General features: G+C 45.6%; 1 protein-coding gene across 1 annotated transcript in view; it reads right to left on the reverse strand.

Annotated features, from left to right (window-relative positions):
* DNAJB12 (DnaJ heat shock protein family (Hsp40) member B12) overlaps positions 1–18,199 on the reverse strand; it is a 64,830-nt gene that overhangs the window by 14,139 nt on the left and 32,492 nt on the right. Inside the window, exons 2-3 of the mRNA XM_075610782.1 lie at positions 12,758–12,929; positions 11,938–12,083 (exon numbers count right to left, since the gene is read on the reverse strand). Of these exons, the coding sequence (XP_075466897.1) occupies positions 11,938–12,083; positions 12,758–12,929 (318 nt within the window). The remainder of the gene's footprint in view (positions 1–11,937; positions 12,084–12,757; positions 12,930–18,199) is intronic.

Consider the following 18,199-nt stretch of genomic DNA (forward strand, 5'->3'; position numbering starts at 1 on the left):
GGACTCTCTGGACCTGCAGTCATGGCAGAGAAAATCAAGAAAAGGTCTTTGGCTCAGCGAGATCAGACGTGCAGTTACATTGGAAGCAATTAAGTGGAAAGGCTTCTTTTACAATGGCTTTTTCAGTAGGTCTTAATGATATCTTTGCTTCAGCCCAGGTGGCTCAATCTGTCCCTGCTTCAGCACAGGTGGCTCAGAGGCTCAGTCTTTGACCGAGCCACCTGTGCTGAAGCTGGGATATCCTGAAAACCTGTCCTGACCTGTTGGGGGGGGGGGGGGGGGGGGGGAGGAAGGGAGACTTGAGTTGAGCACCCCTATTGTACCATATTTACATATAATCTAATGTCTGTTCTGCAAAGGTATGTATGTATGTATGTATGTATGTATGTATGTATGTATGTATGTATGTATGTATGTATGTATGTATGTATGTAACCCCTTTGCTGTTGGGTGAGCCTGCAACATATATATACATACACATATGGCTGCAGATGCCGTTACTGCGCGGTTCACAATGTCCTGCGGCAGATTCAACTATCACACAATATCACACAATATTACATATTTTTGCTTTGCGCTGGTTAGCAGCGAGCCAATGCCTGAGAAAATAGGTCCTTTCGAAAATGACAACGGTGGCTATCTTTAATATGCTTGAGTTTCTCCATCATCTCCCAAACCCCACATTTCAGAGCTTGCCCTAGTTATTGAGATAGGCAAGTCAGGAGGATGGGAAAGACCACGGTTTGAGTGAGCACAAGGGAAATGAATGAGGCTTCAGAGTACAGATCCCTGGACAGGTAAAAAGGACTTTCTTCTTCCTAATGAATGAGTCCCTGATAAATACTGGCTCGCAACACTCATTTCTCCCATTAACGCTTTTCTAAAACATAAAAGCCCATATAAACGTCTGTTATTGGTAAAGAAGCCAAAATCATTTCTTAAGCAGTCTTCCATAAGACGCCTTTTGGCGCTGGAAGGCGCCATACAGCCGACATGAAGGAATCTTCCACTGCCAGAAGGTGCCCAAGGTCAGGTCCTCAGTGGCCGCTGCGGCGTGTGCGCCACACACCACAGCACAGCCCTCTATGGAGCAGGCCCCAGTGGCCGTGTGTGTGTGGGTGCGCCAAGCGTGATGACGCGTACGCTGGCAGAGAAGACAACAATTTTGTCTTCCCGTGCCGCGATCCCGCCGTCGGCGCGCAGTCAATGGAAGGGCAGATATGCCCCATCATGGCCGCGCCTTCCCCCGCATCCCATTGCTCCCCTACAGACCACACAACGCGGCTTTCAACTGTGCAGGCGCGCGTGCTGCAGGTAACACTGCGGCCGTAGCCGTATGGCTGACGGCTACTTACGAAATGGTTCTGGCTCTTGTTTAGCAACACCAAAATGAAATAACATAAGTGCTCTATTGGTCTAGTTATATAATGCTACTCCCTACAATGATTCCATTCCAAGGAACAACCATACAGATTACAAAAAACAAAAATACATTGCATCGCTGGATGGGCATCACATGAGGTTTTCTTCTCACTGGTCTGATAGATCCCCTTATGAACGCCATTTATACACAATAGAATTCTTTCTTCCCACAAGACACCAAATGGATTACAATACAGAATTCATAGCAAACAGAGTCAAGCGCGTCAGCACAGACCAGTGTAGAGAACACCAGTCATACTGTACTAGTATTGATAAACGTGGCACTACAATATTTGATTGTATACAAGTTATTCAATTAAATTATTACCAAATTTTACATTTTGGCAATCAAACCCCCAAATGAACACATTGTATGGAATGCTTTAATTGGAGCGTAATTTACCCAATAAATAACCCAATGCGTGCATTGCTACTTTTTTGTTTGCATTATTTTTTTTACTTTAAAGAAGCCTTGTCATGCCCTTTCTGCTGCTGTTATTTTTTTAATCTGATCGTTCGTTTAGGAGATAAGCGTTTGAAATATTAAATGTCCGGGAGGTTAAAATTAAGTTCTCTAACATGGGTGCGCAGCAAATTGGGGCGGGGGGGGGGGGAGCACGGCACTTACAGAGGCCCCACGCTCTTCCCAAGGCATGATCTAGTTCTTGGACATAGGAGAACAAATGAGTTTGTGGTAGCTCCTTTTTCGGTGCCTCTTATATTTGAGTTCAGATTGAGCTAAAAGGACTTTTACTCACTTTTGCCATTGTTTGCTTGCCTCACTAGGCTATATTACAAGAGGTGAAAGGACTTTATTTTAAGCCTGCCATGATCGTTATCATGAACCCAATGCCAGCAGGGGCCTGAAGTTGTAGTATCTGCACAACGGTCTGCATTTTGTATTTTACAACTGTTTAGCACGTGAAAAGCCTTTAATTGAACATAGAAGTGAAGATACGGGTTTCTAAGGACATGACCCATTTCATATGAATCTGCATTTGTTCACCTAAAATTCTTCCCGCTGATGGATCAAACATGCAGACAAAGAATCTTAAGGGGCTTATTCTACATCAGCCAATACGGCCAATTGGGAAGTTGGCCTGAAAACGGCCCATTGTAATGAACAACTTGTCGGACAAGCATGGCTTGCTCCTTTATAGCAGACCCGCTTGGATGAAAGCCGTCTGGTCCAGCATGTGGCCAAAGTCACACAACACAACCTCTTGCCGCTATGGATGCAAAGCATTATGTGGAGCGACTTTGCACAATCCTGCTGTAATTGACCGCTATACCACACACACATGCCAAGTTTGGGGCCTTCCCAAGTGTGCAGTACCCCCACGGGCTCAGGAACCCACTGCGATACCTCATTACATATTTTTTTGTCAAACCTCGGAGACACCTCACAAACCTGTAGGGGGTCACATAGAGGGGCCTCCCTAAGAGACTGTAACATGTTTTAATAGAAGTATTTATTTGAAAAATAAATGTATTTTGAAATATTTACAACAAAAAATGTAATAGTCATAATTTTTTTGTAATTTAAAGCCAAATTTTATTTAATTTTTTTTTAATTCTTTTAAAAATTGTATTCTTTTAACATAAAGAAGAGGTGATCCTTAATGGCCCTACCTGGTGGTAAAAAGGTCCACATTTACGCTTTCTAAACAATATTAGCAGTGGCTACTTAGCCTATACAAACACAGGTCAAGGATATACATTGATCTAAATCACCGAACACACAGAGGATTAGAGTTTAGGACTCGGAGACATCATTAAACGGAGAGAAAAAATTAATGCAAACTTCCTGAGCAGCGCATGCGCAGTCCTAAATTCTACAAATCAGCTTTGGAAGCAAACGTTCTGCAATGCCCAGTGATGGGAACCCATTCATACGAGCTCAGAGCAAAGATAATCCTCAGGAGACAAGAGGATAAAGCACATATTGCTTAATCTTCTAGTTTGCCAGCTTTATTGCTCTCAAAGCCCTTAGTAAATACACTTAATTCAGGTAAAGGGAACACTATGTACTTGCTACTGGTCTCTAACCTTAGACTGTGCTTTGCTCGATCTATTATACTGACCTGGAATAATCTGGATGCTCTTCGGAGAGGTCAAGGAGTGGACTTAATGGGAATGGCACTTGCTTTAAACGTGCAGTGGTGTGTAGGACCAATGGGAACTAATGGCAGTGATATTAGTAATAGGTTAAAGCAGGATGGTAACCCATGGGTCTCCAGAGCTGAACTGTGCTATTATCAGGTCAGGGGAACCCCCTTTTCCGGAGATACTTACCAGTGAATGCAACGACCCATTCCACTACAGGGAGCACAAAATGGTGGTTTAAAGCTATTGCGTCATATGCGCCAATAGACAGTCGTAATGTTATCTGTGAGGACGCGGATGATTTTAAAGTAACGCCGGAACCTTTAGCAATTACCGGTAAGTATCTTGGAAACCACAGAGCTGAAAGTAACACAGTTCAGCTCCAAGGACCCCCAGGCTTCCAGCCACTATTAACCATTTGGGCACCGTTTGACGTAGCTACTACGTGATCCCCTCAGGCACTGAAAGGGTTAAAAAAGGAGGGGAACAGAAAGGGAGGGGTTAGGTAGAGGAGATTTTAACACTTTCATCGGGGACCGCCACTGCTATAGGTGTAATAAGTGTATTGTTACGTTTGTGAAGACATTGTTCATTCTTAAAAAAAAATACATCAGGTAAGATTTGTAACCGGAGACGTGGGTGGGTTTTACTTTCTTTAGCGTTCTCCGTTTGTACACAGGTGTATAAAAATCAGACTACCTTAGCACGGCGGTGGACATTGCGCACAAAAGATCATCCCCATAACAAATAAAAACAAAGGAATTGCCATAAGTTTAATATGGTTCTCTGAGGGCCTGCACAATTATATTTATATTGTTCTTTACAAAGAGGAAAAAAACACTTACTGCATACATGGCTCTGAAATAGAGGTTATTTTGACCAATACACTGGTTTAGCTCAGTATGATGAAAACCAAGCTAGTAGGAGAGGCACAGGAGTTCCTCATATACACGTCTAGGAGCTGTGCATCTGTTTGGCACTAAACATACATTTTGGCATTAATAAAACACCAGAAGCCCATTTTTTAGTTGTACGGACGTTTAAGAGCGGTATATTGAACAGCTCTTGTAGTGTCAATGTATCAAGTTATTTCCCCCCTTCTATTGCTGTGCTAGTATCAGAAAGCGACCTAGGGCGCAGTTATTTGGAACCAGAGAAAGAGTCATTAGAAACGGTCATTTCTGCATCTAGTGGCGTTGTCATTTTCTCCTATGTTTTGTCCATCAAGAAAAACCAACATAAATCTAAGAATTTGTGTTTTTGTGCTTAACAAATTCCTTGCATTTGAAGTGGAAATGCATTTTAAGTCTGGAACAACATGAGAATAGATGTTGCTATGGAGAACTGATAGAGGATGAGACACGCACTCAGTCACATAGGTAACAGGGGTGGGGTACTTAGCTGCCGGTGCGCTGGTTCTGGGGAGCTCCTGAAGTCCCAATATGATCCAGTATACAATGAAGAAACAGTCTTAATGATCAAGGAGGTTTAATGTGCCATATAGACCAACGTTTCGGCAGTCTAGTGCTGCCTTTCTCAAGGTGAAGGCTCACCTTGAGAAAGGCAGCACTAGACTGCCGAAACGTTGGCACATTAAACCTACTTGATGATTAAGACCGTGTGCTATGGAGAACTGAACATATCTGTACTTTGCATTCACCTGTTGTTTCAAAAGTTATATATTGGCTTTTGTATATAGTGGAGGCCACTATTTACATATTATGTCTGCTTTGTGCACTCCTGTCCAGGATTAAATACTTCTAGCACAGACCACCATAAACTCAGCACAAGGTCACACCACTAACTGCCTTGGTACTGTCCATCTGATGTCACAAGAACATCCGATGATAGAAGATATTAGCAGGGTGGACAGTCTTGTCTCTCTCTCCACCTCAACTACACTGGAAGGCAACTACAACCCATTCTATCCATCCAGAGGTCTCAAAACGTGCCCTCACTGATGGCAGTGTCTCTTTTACATATAAGGGAACTTTTTATTCCGGCGTAATAATACTGCCCAAGCTGCCACAGCTCTCCTGAAGTTCCGGAGAAAGCAGTGTTTGCTATTAGCTAGCTTCCAGGATGATGTATATCAAAATAAGGTACAGCTAAACCCCGTTATAACGCGGTTTTCCCATGGCTCCCGTTTAAAAAAAAAAAAAAAAAAAAAATTAAATTTTTTTTTTGCACACTGCACACACTGCACACACTCACTGCACACACTCACTGCACACACTCACTGCACACACTCACTGCACACACTCACTGCACACACACTGCACACACACTGCTCATTGCTCACACTGCACACTGCACACACACTGCACACACTGACACACTACACACACACTGCACACTGCACACACACTGCTCATTGCTCACACTGCACACACCTCACACTGCACACACACTGACACACTGCTCATTGCTCACACTGCACACACACTGCTCATTGCTCACACTGCACACACACTGCTCACACTGCACACACACTGCTCACACTGACACTGCACACACACTGCTCACACTGACACACACTGCACACTGCTCACACTGACACACTGCTCATTGCTCACACTGCACACACACTGCTCACACTGACACACACTGCTCATTGCTCACACTGACACACTGCTCACACTGCACACACTGCTCACACTGCACACACTGACACTGCTCATTGCTCACACTGCACACACACTGCTCACACTGACACACACTGCTCATTGCTCACACTGCACACACTGCTCACACTGCACACACACTGCTCACACTGACACACACTGCTCATTGCTCACACTGCACACACTCTGACACACTGCTCACACTGCACACACACTGCTCATTGCTCACACTGCACACACTGACACACTGCTCATTGCACACTGCCACACACACACACACACACACACACACACACACACACACACACACACACACACACACACACTACACTTATACATAAATCAGCCTTACCTTACCTTGGGGATGATTTTTGAGGCATGTGGCTGCAGGGTGGGGGTGGTGCTGCGGTGGAGGGGGATGATGGCTGCTGCGGGGGCCCCCGATGCTGCGGGGGCTGGTGGGATGGCCCGGTGCAGCGCGGGGGGGCATGAGGGGGGGGGGAGGGCAGGACGACCCTGCGCTACGGCAGGGCCAGGGGGCCCTGTATTGCGGCGCGAGGGCCCTGTGCTGCGGCGGGGGGAGCCGGACCGGAGGGGAATCCCCCCTTCCATCTCCTGTCACGCGGTGGCAGGGGGAGCCGGAACCGGAGGGGAATCCCCCCTCCCATCTCCTGTCACGCGGTGGCAGGGGGAGCCGGACCGGAGGGGAATCCCCCCTCCCATCTCCTGTCACGCGGTGGCAGGGGGAGCCGGAACCGGAGGGGAATCCCCCCTCCCATCTCCTGTCACGCGGTGGCAGGGGGAGCCGGACCGGAGGGGAATCCCCCCTCCCATCTCCTGTCACGCGGTGGCAGGGGGAGCCGGACCGGAGGGGAATCCCCCCTCCCATCTCCTGTCACGCGGTGGCAGGGGGAGCCGGACCGGAGGGGAATCCCCCCTCCCATCTCCTGTCACGCGGTGGCAGGGGGAGCCGGACCGGAGGGGAATCCCCCCTCCCATCTCCTGTCACGCGGTGGCAGGGGGAGCCGGAACCGGAGGGGAATCCCCCCTCCCATCTCCTGTCACGCGGTGGCAGGGGGAAGCCGGGACCGCGGGTAAAAACACTGATGCGGCGGCCATTTATTTTTTTAAATTAGCGCGACCCCGTTAGTAACGCGGTGGTCTCGGGGTGGCCCCCGAGGACCGCGTTACTAACGGGGTTTAGCTGTATGTGGTGAGTGCTTTCACTTTAAATCAATCTTCAATGTAAGGCCGCGTCCATGGATAGTGCTTGCGGGCGGAGGCGCGCTTACACTTGGCACTGAGTGTGACAGTAACTTTGTAACAGGCTATAATAATACACCAAAAATATAACTGGGTTGAACTGAACGAGGCTTAGATATGATCAAATATAATTTATTCCTTGAAAAAGGTGAACACAACAGATTATACAAATAACAGACAAAATATAGACACTTACTGAAAGGTTTGGACAAGAAAGCCATCAGGATACAGGATGGGCCATTTCTTCCATAATTCAGGTTCAGATGTAGACATCACGACAATACATGAAGATCATGAAGACCATGCATGAAGACAATTGAGTAAGGGGGGACTGACTTATATACCATTTCAACCCTTTACTCTTAACACTAGACGCCGAGTTGGCTAGAAAATCTCTTTGAAGTAGATTTTGGCTTCCCCTGTAAGTGTGAAGTACCACACTTAAAAACACTCAGCTCCTTTTGTTCCCGGCCCTAGTATAAACAATCAGGGCAGTTAACTTTTGATCGCTTTGGATCACAGGGCTATGCTAATTCTTTCAGGATGCTCTTCCTGCTCTATTAGCATAGCAGGTGGGGTCTGCATTTTCAGAGCAGATCCAAAATCCCATATGCACTTTAATATTTACACATATTAAAATACCCGGTTCTGGTAGGTCCAGCGGGTCCAAACTTTCCAGACCTTAATGCCGGAAGTGGTACACTATAGGGTCCAAGTTTCAGCCCGCTGCGACCTTCGGAACCGGAGATATACAAATACCATATAAACCATAGCGTTGAATGGCGGGCTCCGCCATTGCCGTCAATGGGATTTCCCGCCATAGGCTTTCAATGCGGAAACGCCGCCATTGGAGCCTATGGAAAAAAACACAAATCTTTACATTCGTCCACACTCCGTCTGGTTGGTCGGAGGGGGGTGGGAAGGGTCATGCATTAAAGCGGGAACCTGGGCTACATGCCACCCAAATCCCATCCCCCTGGTCATTCCAGAATCGGAGATATGGACGTACATTTTTCATCATTTTACACTTAGCCGTTTTTACGCCACGCGGCTTTTCCCCATTGGAATCAATGGCCGGCGCCGCCATAGACAATGCATGGCGCACGTCGCCATTAGATTCAATGGGACCTCCGCTCCGCCATTGAAGTCAATGGCGCGACCCTCCTTCTCCGCTCGACCCCTTATGGGGGTCTCCCATTCCTGGACCCGGTGTGGATCGTGTGTGGGGGTTCCTAGGAGCTAGGGATAAAAAGAACTTTATTCCCAAAGGCCCTAGAACTTAAGATTCCCACGCCAATTGTCTTTGAACTTGACCAAAGTGATTAAACTCTTTTCAAAGACATTGTATCCGCTTTTGCGGTCTGCGGTTTGGATGGCTGCCAACCTGTTCCTCGAGGCCGGCGTTGAGGAATCTCCATTGAAGTCAATGAGCCCATTGACTTACAATGGGAAACCGCCGCTCCTCCTCTCGGACGCCACCTGCTGGTCGTCGCTGGAAAACAGGTCCAAAACCGCTACTTCTGCCATTAGAAAGCATGGAGGCTCAATGGCGACCTATGGATGGCTGCAAAATGGAGCCTGAAAAGGCGGGAAAAGGGAACAAAGGTCTATAATCACTAAATTAACCTTAACCCCTGCCCTCCAGCATCAACCCTAGTGTATGTGTGAGTGCAAACACCAGGATAACACAATACAGTTATACAGGGGAATAAACATTTGGATACTGAAGCAAGGCAAAAAACACATTACTGGACCTCAGTCCAGTTAACCCCTTGCTTCCCAGGTGAGAGTAGAGGGGGCCAAATGAGGTGTAACCCCTTTAATCCCGGGCCAAATCCTCTCTCTCATGACACTGAGCCCCTACAGCCGCAATGAGAGCGGCTTTAGTAGAGGCTTGGGAAAATTTTACATTTTCCCGGTTGCCGGAGCGCAGGGCCGGTCACGTGAGCGGTTCGCCCAATGAGGGCGAACCAGCTCCGTGACGTCACTGGCCCGCCTGCCGACACGCCCCCGGACGGCGCGCTGTCTAAGGCCAGGGAAAGCACCCGCTTTCTCTCAGCCTCAGTGTGCCTCTGCCCGCAAGCAGTATCCACGGACAAAGCCTTATTCACCAAGTGCGAGTAGCAAAAATATCCAATTAGGGAATCTGCTTATCTATCCCGTCTGCCCCATTGCAACATCTGAAGTCAATGGTAAAGCTAAAGTTAAATCTTATCTCAAGCACAATCACACGGCTGTAAAGGTTAATCAGTCCATTGGAGACTTGTTAACAGAATACAGTGGGTTGCATCCACAGCCTTGTGCATGGTGGCCAATGAAGTGCATCTTCATTCTACCATAAATAGGACTTGCTCAATGCAACTTGTGCCAACGCAGCAGAAAGTTATCAGTCTTATTTTTTATGGCCTTGATATTTCATCACATCTTGTCTCCATTCTTTGGGGAAATGTTAATGTACACTATTATTCTCTTGCTCTACAGTGATCATTGCCAATGTATTGTCTACACTAGACGCTGAAACTTGGTACTATATATGAGCAGTCATTTCCCAAGTAAAAGTATTGTTCTCTATATACTTGGAGACCACCATCCTAAGACAAAGGAAAATACAGACAGCCTATACTGCAAGCATAAAGAGACCCAGTAAACCAAATTGTCCATCTCATACACAACATCCCACCTTTCACAACTAATTCATTGTAAATGGCAAATGTGGACAAACATTCCCAGGATTCATATGCCATATTTAGATATCAAAATTAAAACTTGGGCAGCTAAATGGCTGCTTAGGTTTAATACAGATACGATGTAACGTTATGCATTTGGGAAACAAGAAAAAACAGGCAACTTAAAAATTATAATGGGGCAAAATCAGGAGAAACCTTGATGGAGAAGGATTTAGGAGTGCTTGTAGACAGCAGGCTTAGCAATTGTGCAAAGGCAAATAAGATCTCATTTTGCATTAAAACGGGGAATGAATGAAAGGGAAGTAAACATAATTATGCCCCTCGATAAAGCATTAGTAAGACTACACCTTGAAAATGGAGTAAAGTTTTGGGCACCACTCCATAAAAAAAAAAAAAAAAAAGATATTATGGAACTAGAAAAAGTGAAGAGCAACCAAATGAATAAAGGGGATGGATAATATGATATATGAGGAGGGGCTAGCTAAATTAGATTTGTTTATATTACAAAAGAGGCGTCTAAGAGGGAATATGATAACTATATACAAATATATTCAGGACAATACAAGAAGCTTTCAAATTAACTATTCATCCCACGGGCAGTACACAATTCACAGTGTCCACCTTTATGGTTGGAAAAAAAGGAGGTTTCACCAAAACAAAAGAAAGGGTTATTTACAGTAAGGGCAGTTAAAATGTGGAATTCATTACCGATGGAGACTGTGATGGCAGATACAATAGATTTGTTCAAAAAAAGGTTGGACGTCTTTTTAGAAAGTAAAGTATATAGTGATATACCAAATAAGTAAACATGGGAAGGATGTTGATATAGGGAGAAATCCGATTGCCATTATTGCAGTCAGGAAGGAATTTAATTTTCCCCTTATGAGACATCATTAGATGATGTTTCACAGGGGGTTTTTTTTGCCTTATATTCTGAATCAAAATACTGTAAATACAAAGATAGGATAAGTATCTGTCGTCTAACGTTAGCATAAGTTGATCTTGATGGACGTATATATTTTTTCAAATCCCATGTACTATTTAACTATGTAGCGCCAATACTTTTTCAAACATATAACAACATTACAATATAATAAAACATATTATATTGTCATTAGCTATATGCATTAAATATGATATGGGAAGATCTGCATCTATTTTTAAGATACACCATGCTCCATTGATACTACACTATATGTACTGTGCATACACTGACTTGTAGTGAACAAGTCACTGACTTGACAACGCAGACTGCAGTTCTGAAAGTCACTGCAGTATACAATTACAAGGAGAATGAGTCCCCCCTAGTGTCCAGTTAGGATTCCACTTGTTTAACTTGTTTTCTAATGGTGGCCTTCAGATCAAAGTCCAGTTTTGTGGGATGGGGGGGGGAGGGAGCAATAGTTCCCAAGAAGACAGAGGGGACTAATCCTGATGGAGGTGTGTGTGGTGTGTATGTGTGTATGTGTGTATGGTGTATCTAAAACACAGTTTAACACTGCACTTTAGAAAATGACAATATAAGGTAAAGTATAAACTACATGCCAAAGAGCTGCCCCATTATCTTCCTTCGCAGATCTGAAACAGTCACCATTGGGACGCCCCGTTTGTGGATTCATGCATCTTCTAACCACACTGTGCCCCAAAGGTCACAGCCCACGACAAAAACACAGGCCTCATTTAACGTGCTGGAGAATCGTTATCACCTCGTTAACGAAGTGTTAAACAACAAAATCAGGTGAATGTGGCTTTGTATTTTGTTAACAAAGCGATAACCGCATTGCAACATATGGAATAGGAGACATAATGTGGATAGAACGTGACTCTTCTCTTACCTTTAAATGCTTCCGTGGCCCCCGGAGCCTGATTCTTATCTGGATGAAATTTCAGTGCCAGTTTCCGATAAGATTTCTTCAAATCCTCTTCCGTGGCCTCCCGGGTGACTCCCAAAATTTCATAGTAGTCTTTACACTGTTTTATTCTGCGGAAGAAATCAAATAAAATCAACTTATGTATAATGCACCGCAGAGCATCGCTTGGTCCCTTGGGGTTAAAATGACTAATGGCAGCGCCATGATGCATACATTATATAATTATTTTTTTACTTTTAATGCCATTACAGCAAATAAAAATATCACTTGTAAACACGTGCACATGTCTCAGACAGGTCTGCAATTCTGCTTTTCACCATTATCTCCCAGCATACCATTCTTCCACTGCAGCTAGGGATTTTGGGAAACGACATGCAAATGAGCACAGTGTCTCTATAGTAACCAAATGCTTCTGTGTTTTTATGATCATTACCTAATCTATCAAGTCAGAAGCCTGTTTGGAGAAACAATTTACCTATATATTTAGCAGTATATGCATGTCCCTTTTGACCAATTAGTTTAATTAGTTTAATGAGATACTGGGAAAAGACAACAATGTCCCCATATCAGAATAACTGCAGCCGGGGAGGAGAGAAACCGACTCATTCCTACACAAGGAACAAAAAACACGTGGAAATGTGCCGTTAAAGCGGCTTTATTCTAAGGAAAACTAGTGCATTGAGGAGTTGTAAAAAAAAAAAAAAAACCCCATCTTTTATTTTGCCCACCATGTGGAAACGCCCCTGAATGTCTCTACCATTATCAGTACGTAAAAGACCGGCACCTTTTAACTGCATCCACCTGGTCTGGTGTATAACTCTTGCCGATTTCTCCCCCAGCTTCCCCATTGGCGGGAGAGTCGCCCGCATTTTTCCGTAGGCGAGGGTTTGTCGATTCTGTGCTTTCGGACTGATTATTGGCAGGCTGGCCGTTCTGAGTCAGGGATTCAATCAGCTCTAAAAACAAAAAGGGAGAGAGAGGGGATCAGAGCAGCGAAGCGGCCATATTGTATCAGGTCAGTGTAATATAAGGACGTAGGGGTCAAAAGGAATCAAAACTGAATGGGTTAAAATCGGAACCATTTCTTAAAACAAAAACACCTTTACATATTTTAACCTCTTCAGTACCAGAGGGGCTGCAACACATTGAAGGAGGCAAATCATTTCACGCCTGTAAACGTGGAGGTGAAAACATGGGAGGGATTTGACGTTCTGTGGCTGTTCCCTTTTGTGCGCGGTCACAGTGTGCTGAGCAGGAGCCGTCACAAAATAAAGTGCCCACACCTCTTTATGGACATGTGACCCAACCTCTTAAACCCCGACTGAATAAAAATAAAAAGTCCCACCTAAAACTCAACTTGCAACAATTATATTAATGTATTTTTTATATAGCTGTTCTGGAAACGGACAGAATCAGCCAGATATCGACATCATTGAGCAGGGGTGGGCCGAGTCCTGGAGCTCTCTGCCTCCCTCCCCCAGCCCACGCGGGCCTCACCCTCCATTCCCTCACCACCCTCCATACTAAGCGACGCAGAGCTGTCAGTCACCGCCGGCGCCGCTCTCAGCGGCTTTGATGTGCTAGTAAAGAAGGATTGGGCGCGCTGTTGATGGTTGTTGCTACATTTTCCGACTGGGGCAACATTTTAGGCTCTCAGGCTTTTCCCATCCCCAATATACATACATTTATTTTAAATTTAGAGTGTCATTTATCTCCTGGATAACTAGGCCGTGATAATGCCTTTGCAGACCAGCACCCACTTTCACATGCTATGAAATGGCAAGTTCCTGCAGATGCAGAAGAGTTTAATGCAGTGATCCACGCAATTCCCTTGAAATAGTTATGTTTAGAAGTACAGAGCAATTGAACAATGATTCATAGTGTTCTCTGCACTATACTTAGAATTCATCACGCCAAACAGCCAGTTCTTCACCCTGCCTCTGCTACAGTGCCTAGTATCAGTGCCACGAGACACACAATCTTCTAGCTGGCAGAGGAGCCCGCAATGCCACCTATACTATTCACTTGTATATCATATAATTTCTAATATTACAAATAACATTTACAAATATTGAACGCACCAATCCCCCCCAGAAGCCTGTAAAAGTTTGACTTGGACAATGTTATTATATTTCCCACTGTGCATGTGCTGCTCTTTTATTGTAGGTTTTTGTTCGGCGTTTATAACCACAAATTCCTTCATCGCTAGCGCCTGACATCATCATGGCAACCTAGAGACAGCACTGGGCTCTGGAGAGAGCTTCATTTTAATCTCCCGGACAGTTGCGGGGTATATTCTATATCTAAAGAAACAGATAAGGCCATTTTTGCACGAAATTCCCCATGGACTTAAATGAGGAATTTCTTCCAAAAACAGCCTGATCTGCCACGTTAGCGGATACAGGACAAGTCCCTTAAAGCTGCAGTTCAGTCTATTTTTTTTTTTTTTTTTACTTCAATAGTTTTATGTGTGCAATCTCTACTTAACTAAAGAACTGTATAGCTGCAGGTCAATTCGTTCTCCATGTATTGATAGGTTGAAATTTGGTGACATAATTAGTGAAGGGATCTGTTTATATTCTGCTTGTCTGTCAGTGGAAGCTCATGAATATTCATGAGCACTCCTGCACTGACATGTGCTAGAGGGAGGGCAGGGCTGACAAAGGGGTGTGCCAGGGCTTGTGACAGGACATGAAGGGGCAGTGCCTTAGCAAATGGTTGTTAAAATAGAATACAAGAAAATTGGTCTTTCAAAGTTGTTTTTTTTAAAACAGAAAATGCTAAAAGTATTTTTTCTTACTACAGAACTGATTTATTAAAAAAAACACACATGCAGGATATTGACTGAACTGCAGCTTTAATAATAATATCAGCATTTATTTGTAAAGCACCAACATATTCCAGCGCGCTGCAGTGTATTCGGTTTGTCATTGTGTTCATGTAATATACAGAACTCTGTACCCTGCCCTGTCACGTGCTTCTATATTCTGGACAGAGCACCAGATTTTACAAATAAAAACAGCATTGGAATGGGCAAGAATGGATCTCTTAAAGCAGGGGTGGTCAACTTCAGTCCTCAAGCCTCCTCCAACCAGTCACGTGTTCAGGATATCCCAGCTTCAGCACGGGTGGCTCAATCCGATTGAGCCACCTGTGCTGAAGCAGGGGCCGATTGAGTCACCTGTGCTGAAGCAGGGGCCGATTGAGTCACCTGTGCTGAAGTTGGGATATCCTGAAAACCTGACCTGTTGATGGTTGGAGTTGATTGAGCACCACTGCACTAAGGTACTCGAGAGGTTAACCTTTATTATATTAGTTTAAGAAAACCAAATAAATTGTAAGGAATCCCAACCCTCTCTAATAGCGCATCTGAGATCAGATGCATTCTAAGGAACCCCAACCCTCTCTAATAGCGCGTCTGAGATCAGATGCATTGTAAGGAACCCCAACCCTCTCTAATAGCGCGTCTGAGATCAGATGCATTGTAAGGAACCCCAACTCTCTCTAATAGCGCGTCTGAGATCAGATGCATTGTAAGGAACCCCAACCCTCTCTAATAGCGCGTCTGAGATCAGCTGCCTTGTAAGGAACCCCAACCCTCTCTAATAGTGCGTCTGAGATCAGATGCATTGTAAGGAACCCCAACCCTCTCTAATAGCGCGTCTGAGATCAGCTGCATTGTAAATTCTTGTGTATTTTGTAAAATTTTCAAAATGACCTGAAAATTGCAGGGAACCCTGTCAAAAAAAACACCTTTTTTTTTTTTATAGCCCTGGCTCTGCCTACTACCCACTTAGGCTTGTTTAATAGTTGGCGCGCTCCCACATGCGCGGGTGTGCTAATGCTTATGCATCACAGTTGGTGTGTGTACAGGTCTGTGCTGTGAGCGACAGGTGGGCGTGGCTAGGACGTCACATACAACCACAACAAGCTCAACCTGCATCCAACACCTGAAACGTGACACCCTGCGCCCGTTCATCAACAACAAAATAGCGGAGGGGGAAATTAGCAGGTTATTTTCACTGCATTACTGACCGTTCTGGTAGGGAAAGGGTTACTGGGGAACCATAGTCAGAGAGCTTGATATGTGCCTGCAAGGCCAGGTCCCTGCTGGCTACTGCAGCGCCCACTGTGGCGGACCCTGCAGGGACAAGAGCCGCCCCACAATGGGGCCAGGCCCGCTGCGAGCGGGGGGCGCTGCGCCGACAAACTCCTGTTCTCAAGAAAATTGAGAGCAGGAGTTGCGACGGAGCGCTGGGCCACGCCCCCCGGCGGTTCAGCCAATGAGGGCGAACCTGCCGGGTGATGTCACGCTTCCCCCTCCCCCCGTCTTTCCCCCTGCAGCGCTCTGCAGACCGGGGGACTCAGCTGCACGCACCGCCAGCCTCGCAGGCGCGCGTGCAGCGGGCCGCAGCCCAAGGCTGAGTCCATAGAGACTGCAGCCGCGCGGAGGCGCGTGGAGGCTGAGGGAAAGCGGGTGCTTTCCCTGGACTGAGTGCGTGCGCCGTCCAGGGGCGTGTTTAAGGGCGGGCCAGTGATGTCACAGAGCTGGTTCGACCCTCATTTGGCGAACCGCTCACGTGACCGGCCCTCCGCTCCCCTCAGCACCAAAACTTAAATTGAGCTGTCTCCTCCGCCTCCGTACACCTGCGGAAGCATGCGGAAGCGCCCCCTAAAGCCGCCCTCATAAAGGGTGCCGGGGGTAAGTCCGCTGCCTCAGCGGCTAAGCGCTGACCATGCCCGCGGCCTAAGGCAGGTCTGTTAACCATATGCGTGTGATCCCAGCCAGGGGGGTATAACTGTCAGCAGAGGGAGAGAAAAGCATTTATGACAGACGTGTAGGAACCTTTTAAAGAGATCTGCTTAGACACGGCTCAACCCCGAAAGAGGCCCTGTGCCAGAGAGCAGGAAAGCAACAAATACTGGTGTGTACGATTTCACACAGGCCCCCCTCCCCCCCAAGCCTATTCACCCATCAGACGTCACAGCGATAGCCGCGCTGTGATTGGCTTGGCAGCATCACGTAGCGCGGCAGCAGTGCGAAAGTACACATTTTCATGTATTTGCTGTGATCAGGCGCGCGCTCGTCTCGACTCTCAACGTCAGCCTCCCACAGTCCATTGTAATTGACGCGCGCGCACGGTAGCGCACTCTATATTACAGGCCTTAGCCACAGCTAGAGGTGGGCAATAAAACTCAACAATGTATCAAATATTCGGCATGTTATTTTTTAGGAATTACTAAACAGAATACAATTTTTGGAACAGTTATATACAGATATCAGTGTTAATCTAGGCTTCTTGTCAGTTATCCCTAAGGCCGCGATTATAGTGGCAGCGTGCGCCACCGGCGGAACTAAGTAATGTACGCCAACGATGGTGCGCAAGCGTGATTAACCTCCTGGCGGACACTTAATATTTCAAACGCTTATATCTCCTGAACGAAGCATCATTTTTCAATTAAAAACAGCCTTGGAAAAGAGCAAGAAATGCAAATGATTGGTGAGGAGTGCAGGCTGCCGCTTTCAGGTTAGTAAATCTAGTCTGTATATGTTCAATACAAAAATTTAAAAAAAAGGTCACAATAATTGAACTCCTAATGATGGGAGCCTATATATCAATAGAGACACAAACCTATACACACCCTGTGGGACCTACTTACTTAGTTTAAGTACAATTGCTGCAGTTTTATGGTGCACCAAGCACAATGTAAAGAAGATATAGTTTGGGCAATTAAGGGATACACAAATACGTTCATCTCTTTTAAACTCTAGTTTCAAAGACCTCACGTCAATTTTGAGTTAGCCGTTGTCACGTACGGCACACCTGTGAGCATGTGACAAGGGTTAATACACAGCTCACAAGCTGGCCCACTTCTCACCTTCGCAAAAGGTCGCTCAAATGAACAATATCTTCCCTTAATCCGTCGCCAAATACCATCGGTCATGAAGAGCACACAAGTGAGCACGTGACTTAGATATGCAACCAGGGTTAATACACATGGCTACTCTAGCCAACTCACCTTTCCCCCCAAAAAGGTACTTTCAATTAGTTAATATTAACCACTTGCTCAATTGCAATCATATCTATACACTCACCACCCGAGAAATCATGCAAAATATGAAATAAATATATATCTGCCAGGGTTTCAGGTCCCTGTGTATTATAGAAAAACCTATGCATTTTAACACAAAAATCTGTTGTAGTAAAAAATGTGTCTGAAAATG

This window comes from Ascaphus truei, chromosome 8 (genome assembly GCF_040206685.1).
Source record: "Ascaphus truei isolate aAscTru1 chromosome 8, aAscTru1.hap1, whole genome shotgun sequence".
NCBI classification, from domain to species: Eukaryota; Metazoa; Chordata; class Amphibia; order Anura; family Ascaphidae; genus Ascaphus; species Ascaphus truei.